Genomic DNA, 13,918 nt, shown 5'->3' with positions numbered 1-13,918 from the left:
TTTGATACATAATTTCAAGGAAGAAAGTGGCTGGTAATTTGTTTATTTCACTATCTCTACCTTTGAATTTGCTTATTAGAAATGTTGGAATACATTTGAGGGAAAGATTTTGAAGAGGATGCAGATGGTTATTTTCTTGGTTAAGGGGCAACCTTGCAACACAAATATTTAAGAAGCAGAGTGCTTTTCACTGATGTTTAATTAGAATTCTTCTAAGAATAGTTTTCAGAAACAGCAGGGAACAACTGAATAGAAAAGCAGAATTTATAACTTATTTGAAACGTGAATTTTAAATTGAGGTCTATTTTATACTTGGGTAATTGAATTTGGAGTACATCTGCTTTCTGTTAACATTTTTATTTAATGTATAAATATTTAAACATTAATGATAGCTCTGCTGCTGATAAAGTAGCAGCAATTGCTCACTTTATTCTAATGTTTTGTCTTTTATACCCATCCTACTCCCAACAGAGAAGACAGAGAAGCACGGTTTCTAGCCAGCAAAATGGGAATCATAGCAACATTCCGGTCATGGGCAGGTATGCTATTCCATGTCGCTTGATAACATACAAAAAGAAAAATTTAAAGTGTTTTTCAAGTATACTATTGAAGCATCTAATTTAAATATTAATCTGCTCTTTATTGTTATTTTTAGAACCAAAGGAATTTATATAAAATTATTAAAACATAGTAAAGTTTGTAATAGTTTATGGGAAATAGCCAGTATTGAATTCAGTTCAGTATAGGAAAACTTATTAACTATTTATAAGTCACTATACTAATGTTTACTGTGGCCATTCAAGAAAAATGAAGCATGGTGTATATTTCCCCTCTCAAAAACAAAACAAAATAAAAAATAAAAGCAAAACTTACCAGTTAATTATATATGTAAATAAAGTTTGTTACATAACAAACATAATAGTAGTCCCTATTAAAAATAGGGATTATACACATTTTATCTTATGTGGAATAAAGAGCAAAAATTTATTTTTGTAAGATAATATAATTACCTTTTACTCAGTGGTTATCTTGTTTTTGTTTCATAAAATAATGGAAGGTACAGCATAGAAAAGAATATAGTAGTAAACAGAACAAAAAAATTTACTTAAGCATTTCTTTTTGCCTTGATATAACCCTAAATACAAAATCTATACAAATGCCATAGACTCAACCATAGACTTGCCACTAGCCAGTATTTTCCCAGAGGCTTCTCTGTTTTACCATCTGAGTAAAAAGCCCTATCTTGTTGTATTTTATAATTATTTCCACTATCCTTGTGGATAACCAAATACTCTATGAAGACCCAATAGACAAATTGTTAAATACTTGTTTTAATCCATTTTCTGTTGTTATAACAACATGCCAAATATTTGAAAATTTAACAAAAAAATAGAAATTTATTTAGGTCACAGTTTTGGAGGATGAAGGATCCAAAAGTATAGCATCAACATTATGTGGTAAAACACAGTGTAAGCACCTTAGCTCAGGTCTCTTTTCCTTTCCTTATAAAGCTTCATTGGGGTTCCAGCATCAATGACCTTCTTTAATCTTAGTTACATCCCAAAGATCCTATTTCCTATTTCTGTAAGTATATGAATGTGCTGGACATGAACTTTGTGGGACCTATTCAAACTGTGGTAATACTTCACCAGATTTCACATACTCTTTTAACATGTAAACCAACTCAGTCATCCTGCTAAACTTACCTGCCTTTACTTCAAAACTCATTATAACTTTAGTTTTCTATAGTTAAATCATCTTTTATCATCTCTATTTCCTTGCCATTTATGTGGTTTCGGTCTTCAAAATTTAATTTTCTCCTTCTTTAACCAACGGTCAACTTAGTTGTCTTCTCATTTTTCTTGCATCTAGAGTTTACTTGACTATCTCTGATCCTGCCAGACTCTTTACTTAATGCTGCTATTTTATTTTTTGGCCCTAGTATCAAGGGTTGAACCCAGGGCCTTTGTACTAGATATGTCTTCAGCTTTTTTTTTTGGTTTTTCTCTTGAGATAGGGTGTGACTTAAGTCATTAAATTGCCCAGACTGGGCTCAGCCTTTGGGTTCTCCTGGCTCCACCTCCCAGGATGCTGAGATTATAGGCATTTGCCATCGTAACTGGCTCCTTATTGCTTTTACGCATTCTTTTCACTGTGCTTCAATTTCTCCTGGAGTTCTTATATACTGATTCATCATGAGAAACTTAGAATATTAAGAATCTTCTACCTGCCTATGAAGTAAAAAGAAATATCAGCGTGACAAGTTAGAACACTGAACACATTTTTTAACAGAAATATTTTCCCAAAGTGTACTATTATAGTACTGTGGTTCTATTTATTAACTAAACTTTTGTGTATTTGTAAATTTACTCTGTGAGATAATGTATTTCAAGCTCCAAGTAACTGATGGATAACTGACATTGTAGAACACAATTTGTCCATGAGAGCAGCTTATTTTCCCTGTTACCAGAGTAAGATCTGTATATACTATATCTATAATTTCTGATTCCTCAGACATCACTCAAATTTCTCATACATCAAAGTTTGCAAAATATCATTTTGATAATTTAAATCTACTTGCTTTGTTTTAATTTGAAGTTTGATGCTTGATCCAAAAAAGGGGAGATTATTCTTAAATACACACACACACACACACACACACACTCTCTCTCTCTCTCTCTCTCTCTCTCTCTCTCTCTCTCTCTCTCTCTCTCTCTCTCTCTCTCTCTCTCTCTCTCTCTCTCTCTCTCTCTCTCTCTCTCTCTCTCTCTCTCTCTCTCTTTAGGCATCTGTAATACAAAATTCAAAATGGCCCCAAAACTAAAAATATCTTGAGTGCTGACCTAACATCAGAAAAAAATTCCACATCTAACCTTATGTGACGAGTCGTAGTAAAGACACAGATACAGAAAAAGTATTATATAAAATTAACAGGCTATGTGTATAAGGCATATATAAATGTAAATAAATTTCATATTTAGACATGGGTCCCATCTCCAACATAATGCATTATATATGTGCATATGTTTTGAAGTCCAAATCTGGTTCTAGGTATTTCATATAAGGGATACTCAACTTGTATATGCTTAGGTAGAAGTATCAGTGTCATTATTTTTTTTAAAATGTTTTTTGTAGCATTTAATTAAAAAAAATGATAGGTGGGTATGGTGGCACATGCCTATAATCCCAGGATTCAGGAGGCTCAGGCAGGAGGATCACTACAAGTTCAAGGCTAGCCTAGGTTACTTAGTGAGTTCAAGGCCAGCCTGAACCTACATAGTGAGACCTGTTTAAAAAAAAAAAAAAAAAAAAGAAATATATTTGGAATTTGAAAACAATGTGCAGTAATCACCCACATCTCCTGTCACCTAGATTTTATTATGTTCATTTTGACATGTTTCAATCCATCCATTTCTCTTTCATTACTCTTAAGTTATTCTGATATACTTTATGTCAAAAAACTTGCAGGTATAATCCATCTTTACTCCTGAATGCTTCAGCATATACTTTAACTATTCAATATAAAAATAATGCCCCCATCATCAGTATATGTGAATCTCAGTTGCTTTGCCTCCTCATCAGTACTTGGTGCTGTTAGTCTATAATTTTACCCATTTTAGTAGGTGTATAATGATATTTTATTTATGTAATTTGCATTTCCCTGATAACTAATGATATTAAGCATTTTGTATATTTTTATTGGGTATTTATATATCTTCTATTGTGGCCCAAGTTAATATGTTCAAAGTTACATAACACAATTCTGCAATTTAAATTTTTGATTTATATAATATATTTGAAGTCTGCTGCTCTTGTGTACATTAAATAAATTTTAGAATTAAACTTTGAAAAAATGAATGCATATAGTTTTTCACTTAGATTTAGGAGCATTAAGTAGGAGAGACAGACTATTATCTTATTCTTTCTAATTCTGCATATGGAACAAATAAAGAATTTAAATGATGAAATTTTTGGCAGTCTTGAATCCATAGAGAAATACAGAGAAAGCTTGAAAGGCACTTCACCTACATGGTTATCAGTTGTGATAAGCAAGTTATATAATTTAGATTGGAGAAATGCCAAATTTTATGTTATATTGCTAAAGGAAAATTTTCATCTTTTAAGTCCCTGACTTTTTTTCTTTTACCCTTTGTAGGTATTATTAATTTGTGTAAACCTGGAAACTCTGGCATCCAATCGCTAATTGGAGTACTTTGTATACCAAATATGGAAATCAGGGTAGGTAAAAGTTATGTGACTTGTTTCATGCCTGAATTTTGATGGAAGAGATAAATTATTTAAAAAAATACTTTGGGTGTTTTTTATCCTCATTAGTGGGTAATTTTTGTTATATATCACTTAAGAAAATATGAGTATTTAATACATAACTCTTAAATGTCATACTAATCACTTAAAATACTGCTGTTAGGAATAGTGATTATATTTTAAAAAATCGAGTTGAAAATGTCAATTTAACTTTATTCATTAAAACAACACAAGTAAGCGCCAGGGATCTAGCTCGCGGGTGCTACTGCCTGCCTCACAAGCGTAAGGTCCCAAATTCAATCCCCAGTACCAAAAAACCAACCAAACAAACACAAGTAAGACAGAAAGACATTCTCATTGTAAAGGTCTAAACACTACAGAAATTCATCCAGCAAAAAGTAGATGTACTATTATGTATCTGTGCCTTCTCATTTGTATTTTTTTTTTTTTACTATATATATATATTTTTTCATTCTGTTTATTGGTACTTTTTAAGTGTGCAGTACTGTTACATGCATCATTGGGATCTTGTACCTTTACATGACAGATCTGGGTTCTCATTTTTCCCTATACCCCACCTCTGCCTCCCTTCACCCCCTCCACCCTCCTATCTTTACAAAGACTTTGTTTCCATTTTTTCCTTTTCTCATATTTTTTCTTTTCCCTTATTTCCTTTGCCCTACTCTTCCCACTTCCCCTGCACCTTTAGCCCTTTTCTTCCTATTTCACATTATCAGTTATACAATTTGGATCTTATTTACACTTTTAGTTTTTCATACCAGAGAAACTATTTGGTATTTCCACATGTGTGTCTTATTTATTTCACTTAAGAGTATGGCCTCATATGCATCCATTTTCCTATGAATGACTCTAATTTCTTATTCCTTATTGCTGAGTAGTACTCCATGTTATAGAAAAACTACATCTTTATCCAGTCTCCAGCTGATGGGTATTTGGGCTGTTTCCAAGTTTTAGCTATCACAAACTGTGCTGCTATAAACACAGGTGTGCAGATATCACTGTGGTATTATTCTTCTAATTCTTTCGGAAAGATAACCAGCAGAGAGATAGCTGGGTCAAATGGAACCTCTCATTCTAGTTCTTTTATGTATCTCTATATTGATTTCCATAGTGGTTGCACCACTCTGCACTCCCACCAAAAATGGAGAAGGGTTCCTTTCTCCCCACAACCCCGCCACATTTGTTATTGGTTGATTTCTTGATAGCAGCCATTCTTTCTGGTTTGAGGTGAAATCTCAGTGTTGTTTTCATCTGCATCTCTCGAATGACCAGTGATGTTGAACATTTTTTAAAAGGTTTTTTTGCTGCTTTTACTACTTTATCTGAGAAATGTCTGTTCATTTCAGATGCCCATTTTTTAATCAAGTCTTTATATTTGGGGGGCCTGATTTCTTTGAGTTTTTTATGTATTCTAGATAATAGTCCTTTGAGGAACAGCTGATAAAAAATTTTTTTCCCACATTGCAGTTTGTCTCTTAGCTCTGTTGTGGTTTCTTTTACAGTACAGAAGCTTTTTAATATGATGAGATCCCATTTGTTGATTCTTTATGCTAGTGCCTGTGCTACTGAGGATTTGTTCATAGAGTCTTTTCCAATGTTGATGTTGAGAGTTCTGTCTTAACTTATCTTCCTGCAAGCTTAGTGTTTCTGTTTTAATATTTAGATCTTTAATCTACTTGGATTTTAGTTTAGTGCATGGTGAAAGATAAGGTTCTAGTTTTAATCTTTAGCAGGTTGAAATCCAGTTTTTCTAGTTCTGTGAAATATACTTTTGGAATTTCTATCAGCATTGCATTGAATCTGTATAACAGTTTTGGTAGTATGGCCATTTTCACTCTGTTGATCATCCTACCCAGGAGCAGGGGATATCTTTCCATTTTCTTATATCCCCTTCGATCTCTTTTTTCAGAGTGCTATAGTTTTCAATGTAGAGGTCCTTTGCTTCTTTTGTTAGATTAATTCCTAGATACTTCATTTTTTTTGGATGCTATTGTGAAAGGAATTGTTTCCCTAGTTTCTCTCTCAGTGAGTCTGTTATTTGTGTACAAAAAGGCTATTGATTTTTTAGTGTTGACCTTGTATCCAGCTACTCTACTAAAAGTGTCAATTAAGTCTAGAAGTCTTTTGGTGGAGTTTTTTGGGTCTTCAATGTAGAGTATCATATCATCAGCAAATAATGACAGTTTAACTTCTTCCTTTCCTATCTTTATTGCTTTAATTCCTTTCTCTTGTCAAATTGCTGTGGCTAATGTTTCCAGAACTATATCGAAGAGGAGTGGTGATAGTGGGCATCCTTGACTTATTCCTGCTTTTAATGTGAAGGTTTTCAGTTTTTGGCCATTTAATGTGATGTTGGCTGTTGGTTTTTCATAGATAGCCTTAATTAAGTTGAGATATAGACCATCTATTTCAATTTTTTGCAGTGTTTTTTTTTTATCATGAATGGGTGTTGAATTTTGTCAAATGCTTTTTCTGTATCTATCGAAAGGATCATGTGGTTTTTGTCCTTGACTCTGTTAATATAGTGGATTACATTTACTGATTTATGTATGTCGAACCATTCTTGCATCCCTGGGATAATCTGACTTGGTCAGGATATATGATATTTTGCATTCTGTTTGCCAGTATCTTACTGAGGATTTTTGCATCTCTGTTTATTAAGGAGATTGGCCTGTAGCTCTCTTTTTTTGGTTGGGTCTTTCCTTGGTTTGGGAATCGAAGTAACACTTGATTCCAGGAATGAGTTTGGAAGTATTGCTTCCCTTTGAATTTCATTGAAAAGTTTAAAGAGCAGTGGCAGTAGTTCTTCTCTAAATGTCTTGTAAAACTCAGAGATGAATCCATTAAGACCTGGGCTTTTCTTCATTGGTAAAGTTTTAAATACATTTTCAATTTAACTGATTATGATCGGCGTTTTTAGAATTTTGCTATCTTCTTCATTCAACTTTGGTAATTCATAAATATGAAGAAATCTGTCCATTTCTTCTGTGTTTTCCATTTTATTAGAGTGTGAAGCTTTTTAATATGATGAGATCCCATTTGTTGATTCTTTATGCTAGTGCCTGTGCTACTGAGGATTTGTTCATAGAGTCTTTTCCAATGTTGATGTTGAGAGTTCTGTCTTAACTTATCTTCCTGCAAGCTTAGTGTTTCTGTTTTAATATTTAGATCTTTAATCTACTTGGATTTTAGTTTAGTGCATGGTGAAAGATAAGGTTCTAGTTTTAATCTTTAGCAGGTTGAAATCCAGTTTTTCTAGTTCTGTGAAATATACTTTTGGAATTTCTATCAGCATTGCATTGAATCTGTATAACAGTTTTGGTAGTATGGCCATTTTCACTCTGTTGATCATCCTACCCAGGAGCAGGGGATATCTTTCCATTTTCTTATATCCCCTTCGATCTCTTTTTTCAGAGTGCTATAGTTTTCAATGTAGAGGTCCTTTGCTTCTTTTGTTGGATTAATTCCTAGATACTTCATTTTTTTTGGATGCTATTGTGAAAGGAATTGTTTCCCTAGTTTCTCTCTCAGTGAGTCTGTTATTTGTGTACAAAAAGGCTATTGATTTTTTAGTGTTGACCTTGTATCCAGCTACTCTACTAAAAGTGTCAATTAAGTCTAGAAGTCTTTTGGTGGAGTTTTTTGGGTCTTCAATGTAGAGTATCATATCATCAGCAAATAATGACAGTTTAACTTCTTCCTTTCCTATCTTTATTGCTTTAATTCCTTTCTCTTGTCAAATTGCTGTGGCTAATGTTTCCAGAACTATATCGAAGAGGAGTGGTGATAGTGGGCATCCTTGACTTATTCCTGCTTTTAATGTGAAGGTTTTCAGTTTTTGGCCATTTAATGTGATGTTGGCTGTTGGTTTTTCATAGATAGCCTTAATTAAGTTGAGATATAGACCATCTATTTCAATTTTTTGCAGTGTTTTTTTTTTATCATGAATGGGTGTTGAATTTTGTCAAATGCTTTTTCTGTATCTATCGAAAGGATCATGTGGTTTTTGTCCTTGACTCTGTTAATATAGTGGATTACATTTACTGATTTATGTATGTCGAACCATTCTTGCATCCCTGGGATAATCTGACTTGGTCAGGATATATGATATTTTGCATTCTGTTTGCCAGTATCTTACTGAGGATTTTTGCATCTCTGTTTATTAAGGAGATTGGCCTGTAGCTCTCTTTTTTTGGTTGGGTCTTTCCTTGGTTTGGGAATCGAAGTAACACTTGATTCCAGGAATGAGTTTGGAAGTATTGCTTCCCTTTGAATTTCATTGAAAAGTTTAAAGAGCAGTGGCAGTAGTTCTTCTCTAAATGTCTTGTAAAACTCAGAGATGAATCCATTAAGACCTGGGCTTTTCTTCATTGGTAAAGTTTTAAATACATTTTCAATTTAACTGATTATGATCGGCGTTTTTAGAATTTTGCTATCTTCTTCATTCAACTTTGGTAATTCATAAATATGAAGAAATCTGTCCATTTCTTCTGTGTTTTCCATTTTATTAGAGTGTAGGTTCTCAAAGTAGGTATTGATGATCCTCTGGATTTCTGCTGGATCTGTTGTGACTTCACCTTTTTTGTTCCTAATTGCATGGATCTGAGCCTTTTCTTTACTTTTTTTGATAAGGTTAGCTAAGGGTTTATTGATTTTATTTATTCTTTTGAAAAACCAACTCTTCAAGTCATTGATTTTTTGTGTGTTGTTCTCTTAGTTTCCATTGCATTGATTTCTGCTCTCTTCTTTATAATTTCCTCCCTTGTACGAGCTTTGCATTTTTCTTGCTCTTCTTTTTCAAGAAGCCTAAGATTCATCATTAGGTTTATTTGGGCTTGCTCTGTTTTCCTAGTGTGGGCATTCACTACTATAAATTTTCCATGCAGAACTGCTTTTGTTGTGTCCCATAGATTCCTCCTGTATGTTTTATTGGTATTATCCTTTATTTGTAAAGACTAAATAATTTCTTCTTTAATTTCCTCTGTGACCCATTGATTGTTCAGGTGAGTGTTGTTCAATGTCCATGGGTTTGTGAAGTTCTTATGCTACTGATCTCCAGCCTAAATGCACTATAGCCTGATAATATACGTGGAATAACTTCAATTCCTTTGCATTTATTTAAACATGTACTATAAGCTAGTATGTGGTGTGTTTTTGAGAATGACCCATGTGCAGCCGAAAAGAATGTATATTCCTATTTTTGTAGGGTGGACATTTATTAAGTGCATTTGTTGAAAAGCTTGGATCAGTTCTAGTATTTCGTTGTTGAGTTTTTGTCTAGATGATCTATTTGTGACAGTGGGGTATTTAGGTCCCTCACTACAATTGTATCAGTGCTTTTTTTTTCTTGTCCCTTAATATTTCTTTTGTATAGTTGGGGCCATTAATATTTGTTGCATATATATTTATGATTGTCATCTATTACTCTTGGATTATTCCCTTTACAGGGATATACTGGCCTTCTTTGTCTTTCTTAATCAGTTTTGGTTTGAAATTTAGTTTTTCTGAGAATAAGATTGCTACCCTTGCTTTTTTCTGGGCTCCTGTTGCACGGAGAACTGTTTTTCCATACTTTCACTTTCACTGTATAAGTTTCTTTTTGCACTAGGTGTGTTTCTTGTATACTACATATTGTTGAATTTTGCTTCTTAATACTTTCTGCCAGTCTTTTTTTTTTTTGGTACTAGGGATCGAACTCTGGTCCTTGCGCTTGCAAGGCAAGTGGTAAATTGAAGCCATTGACATTGATGGTTATAACTGATAGGTATTGACTTATCATTGTCATGTTATTGTCCCGTTGTTGGGTCTTTTTAATTTTTCCCCCTCTGCCTTTAGTTTCTTGCCCTGCCTAATTGATTTGCTTTGTTGTGCCTCATGGTGTTGTGACCTTCATTGTCTTTTTCTAGGATATTTTTAGAATTCCTTGTAGTGCTGGTTTGGTATTCATGAATTTTCTCTTGTGTTCTTTGTTATGGAAATATCTTATTTCCATTTTAAAAGAGAATTTTGCAGGATACATCAATCTAGATTGGAGGTTGTTTTCTCTTAGGGCTTGAAATACCTCATTCCATTTTGTCCTTGACCTGAGCCTTTGCACTGAAAAGTCTGCTGTGATTCTGATGGGCTTTCCTTTCCATGTAATTTGTTTCTTTTCTCTAACTGCTTGTATTTTTTTCTTCTCTTGGTTTTCCCAGATATTGACTATTATATGTCTAGGTGTAGATTTTTTTTTTTTTAATCATGCTAGTTGGAGTCCTATATGCCTTACTTATCTGTATGTCAAATTCTTCCCTCTGGGAAATTTTCTGTCATTAATTCTTTGAACAGCTGTTTTAAGTCATTTGCACTTTTCTCCTGCTATTTCATGGATTTCTGGCTTTCTTATATTTTCTTCTTTGCATTATCTAGGAGTTGTTGGATCAATTTCTGAGGATCCTTTACTGTTTTAAAGAGATCTCTCTTTTATTGGTCACTGACTGCATCTTCTGTATCTGACTCATCTTTCTGTGAATGCTTTCAATAGCTTTTAATTTCCTGGATATCTGTTTGAATCTATTTCATGGATTCCATTTCTTTCCTATGTTGAGCATTTATGGTTTCTATTTCTTTCCTATGCTGGGCTTTCATGGCCTCTATCATGGTCCTGAGCTCATTTATTTTTTTTGTTTCTTTCTGCTCTGGAGTCTCTAATTATGTCCTTCATTGTGCTTACCATCTCTGTAGTTATCTGGGAAATTTTTTCTGTTTTCAGTTTTTTTAGAGTTTGATTGATCTGTTTTATTATTCCCTGTGCTATGAGTTCAGGGTGTCCTGGTGGTTGAACGTCAAGACTTTCCCACCTCGTTTTCCGTAGAATTTGCTGTTGGTGAACCGGAAGTCTGTCTTTGTGCCTTGATTAAGTTTTTTCTTATTTTTATTTTTGTTGTTGGGCTGTCCTCGGTTCAATTCCTGGTTAGTACTTTGATCTTCCTGATATAGCTGCAGTTTAGGCTTTGAGTCTCTAATGACTCATAGATACTCTCATTTTTGTAATATCAGAAAGGACAACTCATTAAATCAATTACAACCCTTTAGCCCAGTTGATACAATCAGCAACACAATAGCATCAAGCACAGCTTAGAAATTGACTATTTGTGGTAGTTATTAATCTTATCACCTTTAACCACGTGAATTAAATCAAAATCAAGGACCATCCCAAAATATGTTTATAGTGAATAAATTCTTCAATATAGCAACTTTACCTTCAGGATTGGGACTTAGAAGATGTTGAGAGGAGAGCAATAGACAGGTAAAAGAATCGGAGAATGTTTCAAGGTTGAAGCAAGAGGACACAGGTTGATCATGCAAACTCTAGGAAACTGTTGAAGAGGGAAAGACATTGCAGGAAGAAAGACAAGAATTAACAGTAATAGTGACGGTATAAACTGTACTCACTTTCCTTTGAAACTAATGACCCTAGCCAAGGAAAGAAGAAAAGAAAAAGAAAGAAAAAACGCAAATTAGGGCAGGAATAGTAACAAAAAGGGAGATGAAGAATAATGTGGGAGAGCAAGAGATTGAGCATGACAAATAAGAATGGAAAAAGGAAGAACTTTCAGAATGGAAAAAAAATAAAAATTTAAAAATAAAATTTAAAAATTGAAAATAAGAGGAAAAGAAAGAAAAAATTAGAAGAGCATCTTTCAGGGTGTATCTCTGCTGTCGCAATAGATAATGTGGGCAGTAGTTTGTAGAACTAAGTCAGTTAGCCTCAGCTAGCCAACAGCAGACCCTGAGATTCAGGATGAATTCTGGCTGTAAGGCTCAAGTTGAGCTCCCTGACCTCCTGCATGGTTGAACTTTGCAAGGTTCACCTGTGGGTTGCAGCTGCCCTTCCCCTAAAGATAGTCCAAGTTCTGATGGAAGGTGGTGACTCTCCAACTTACCAATTATAGAGGTCTGATATGCCTTTATTACAGTTGTTCTCTTCTGTTCTGTCTTCTGAAGCTCAGTAACATGGCCTTTATGACTACCTGTGCCTCTGCAGTGCAGATCCATGTACCCTCACAGCCAGGAGGCTTGAGAGAACAGCAGGTGGGAGGAGAGGCAATGCTTCCCTTGGTGCCCACTCAGCTAAGCAGTCCTCACTGGTCTACTCTGATGAAGGCCCAGGGGGCTGGAGTGGAGGGAGCAGCCTTTTTTAAAGTATATTCATGAGTTTCTGTTTTAAGGATGGTGTTTTTGATTAAAATTCATTTTGTATATTGATTAATTGATATATTCCTAAATTATTGGTGAGTAGGGTGTTCTTACTAACCATATAAAAACAAATTGAGCAAAAGAAAAATAGAATTAATTCAAATGATTCTTTCCCCTTACATAATATTTTCCTTTTTATTTTAATCCTTTTTTTGCCCCTTGTTTCTTCTTTATATGAACCAAACCCGGCATCAAAAATATTAGAAAGTATCAGCCAGATGTTCCTTGCTTAACATGTGAAATAAAATACATTTAGATCATGAAAATGAAAGGATATGGATATAAATGGAAAGATCTCTGAGAAGGGTTAGGGTAATTTAGTTTACTGCTTTTATTGGGAGGGGAAGTTATTTGGGATGAAATGCTGGGTCATCGCATGCTGTGGAAGTGCTCTACCACTGACCCCTACACCGTCACCTGACTTTTTACCTTTCAGTTTTGAAAGAATAAGAGATCTATTTTTTTCATATACACAATGGGATAATGAAAGATTCTTGGAAAAGATTATATGATGTATGTAATAATCATTCAGTAATACCTCTTTTCTAGTATAAGCCTTTATTGTAATCTTCCAAGATTCCATTATTTCCATTTCTCTATTCTGTGACTAAAACATTTAAAAAAATCTTTCAAGATTTATTCTATAAAATAAATTGTATTTATTTGCTTTTGCAGCGAGGTCTGCTTGAAGTGCTTTATGATATATTTCGTCTTCCTCTACCTGTTGTGACAGAGGAGTTCATAGAAGCGTTGCTCAGTGTAGGTAAGTATTGAAGAATGTTTGTATCTGTTGCTATAATTTTTACATCTTTTTTGTTGTTGTTGTTTTACTGGGGATCAAACTCAGACCTTGTGCTTGCGAGGCAGGCATGGTCACCACTGAGCTAAATCTCCAAGGAATTTTTTTGTTTTTTTCAGTAGCAGAGATCCGTTTCAGGAACTTGTGCTTGCAAGGTGCCACTAAACTAAACTCCTGGCCCTGTTACTATAATTTTTAAAGTGACTTATCTAATGGCAATAGAATTTTTAATAGGTGAAATACTAACATTGAACGTTATTTTCTTGTTATTCCATCATTGTGGCTTGAAATTAACATAAAAATGAAACCTCAAGAAAATCCTTAAAACTAAAAAATTTTAATTTCTTCTTTATCATCCTTGCTCTTACAAATGAGCAGTGAGCTGAAAGATGGGCCAAGGGAGTGATAGGAGATGGTAAGAAGTCTATACTACTTAGATTATATAATAGCTATATTTTATTTTAGCCAGATGACTTCTGAGTTCCAAAATGAAGGAAGTTAGATCTGTATACATTGACATAACAAGTTTTTTGTATGTCTTTTTTGTGTGTATCATTTCTTAGCTAAATAAGTTTTTTTTTTTTTTTTTTTTTT

At 33.9% G+C, this 13,918-nt stretch overlaps 1 protein-coding gene across 7 annotated transcripts in view; it reads left to right on the top strand.

Moving 5' to 3' along the window:
• Rictor (RPTOR independent companion of MTOR complex 2) overlaps nt 1–13,918 on the top strand; it is a 122,723-nt gene that overhangs the window by 66,367 nt on the left and 42,438 nt on the right. For all 7 annotated transcript variants that reach the window (XM_010607748.2, XM_010607750.2, XM_010607755.2 and 4 more), the window contains 3 exons: nt 472–539; nt 4,157–4,239; nt 13,201–13,288. In XM_010607748.2, coding sequence (XP_010606050.1) covers nt 472–539; nt 4,157–4,239; nt 13,201–13,288 — 239 coding nt within the window. The remainder of the gene's footprint in view (nt 1–471; nt 540–4,156; nt 4,240–13,200; nt 13,289–13,918) is intronic.

The sequence above is a fragment of the Fukomys damarensis genome, unplaced genomic scaffold, assembly GCF_012274545.1.
Source record: "Fukomys damarensis isolate Sample0158 unplaced genomic scaffold, DMR_v1.0_HiC HiC_scaffold_1, whole genome shotgun sequence".
Classification (NCBI taxonomy): Eukaryota; Metazoa; Chordata; class Mammalia; order Rodentia; family Bathyergidae; genus Fukomys; species Fukomys damarensis.
Note: the sequence above shows the minus strand (reverse complement) of the source record. Positions and strands in the feature narration are given on the sequence as shown.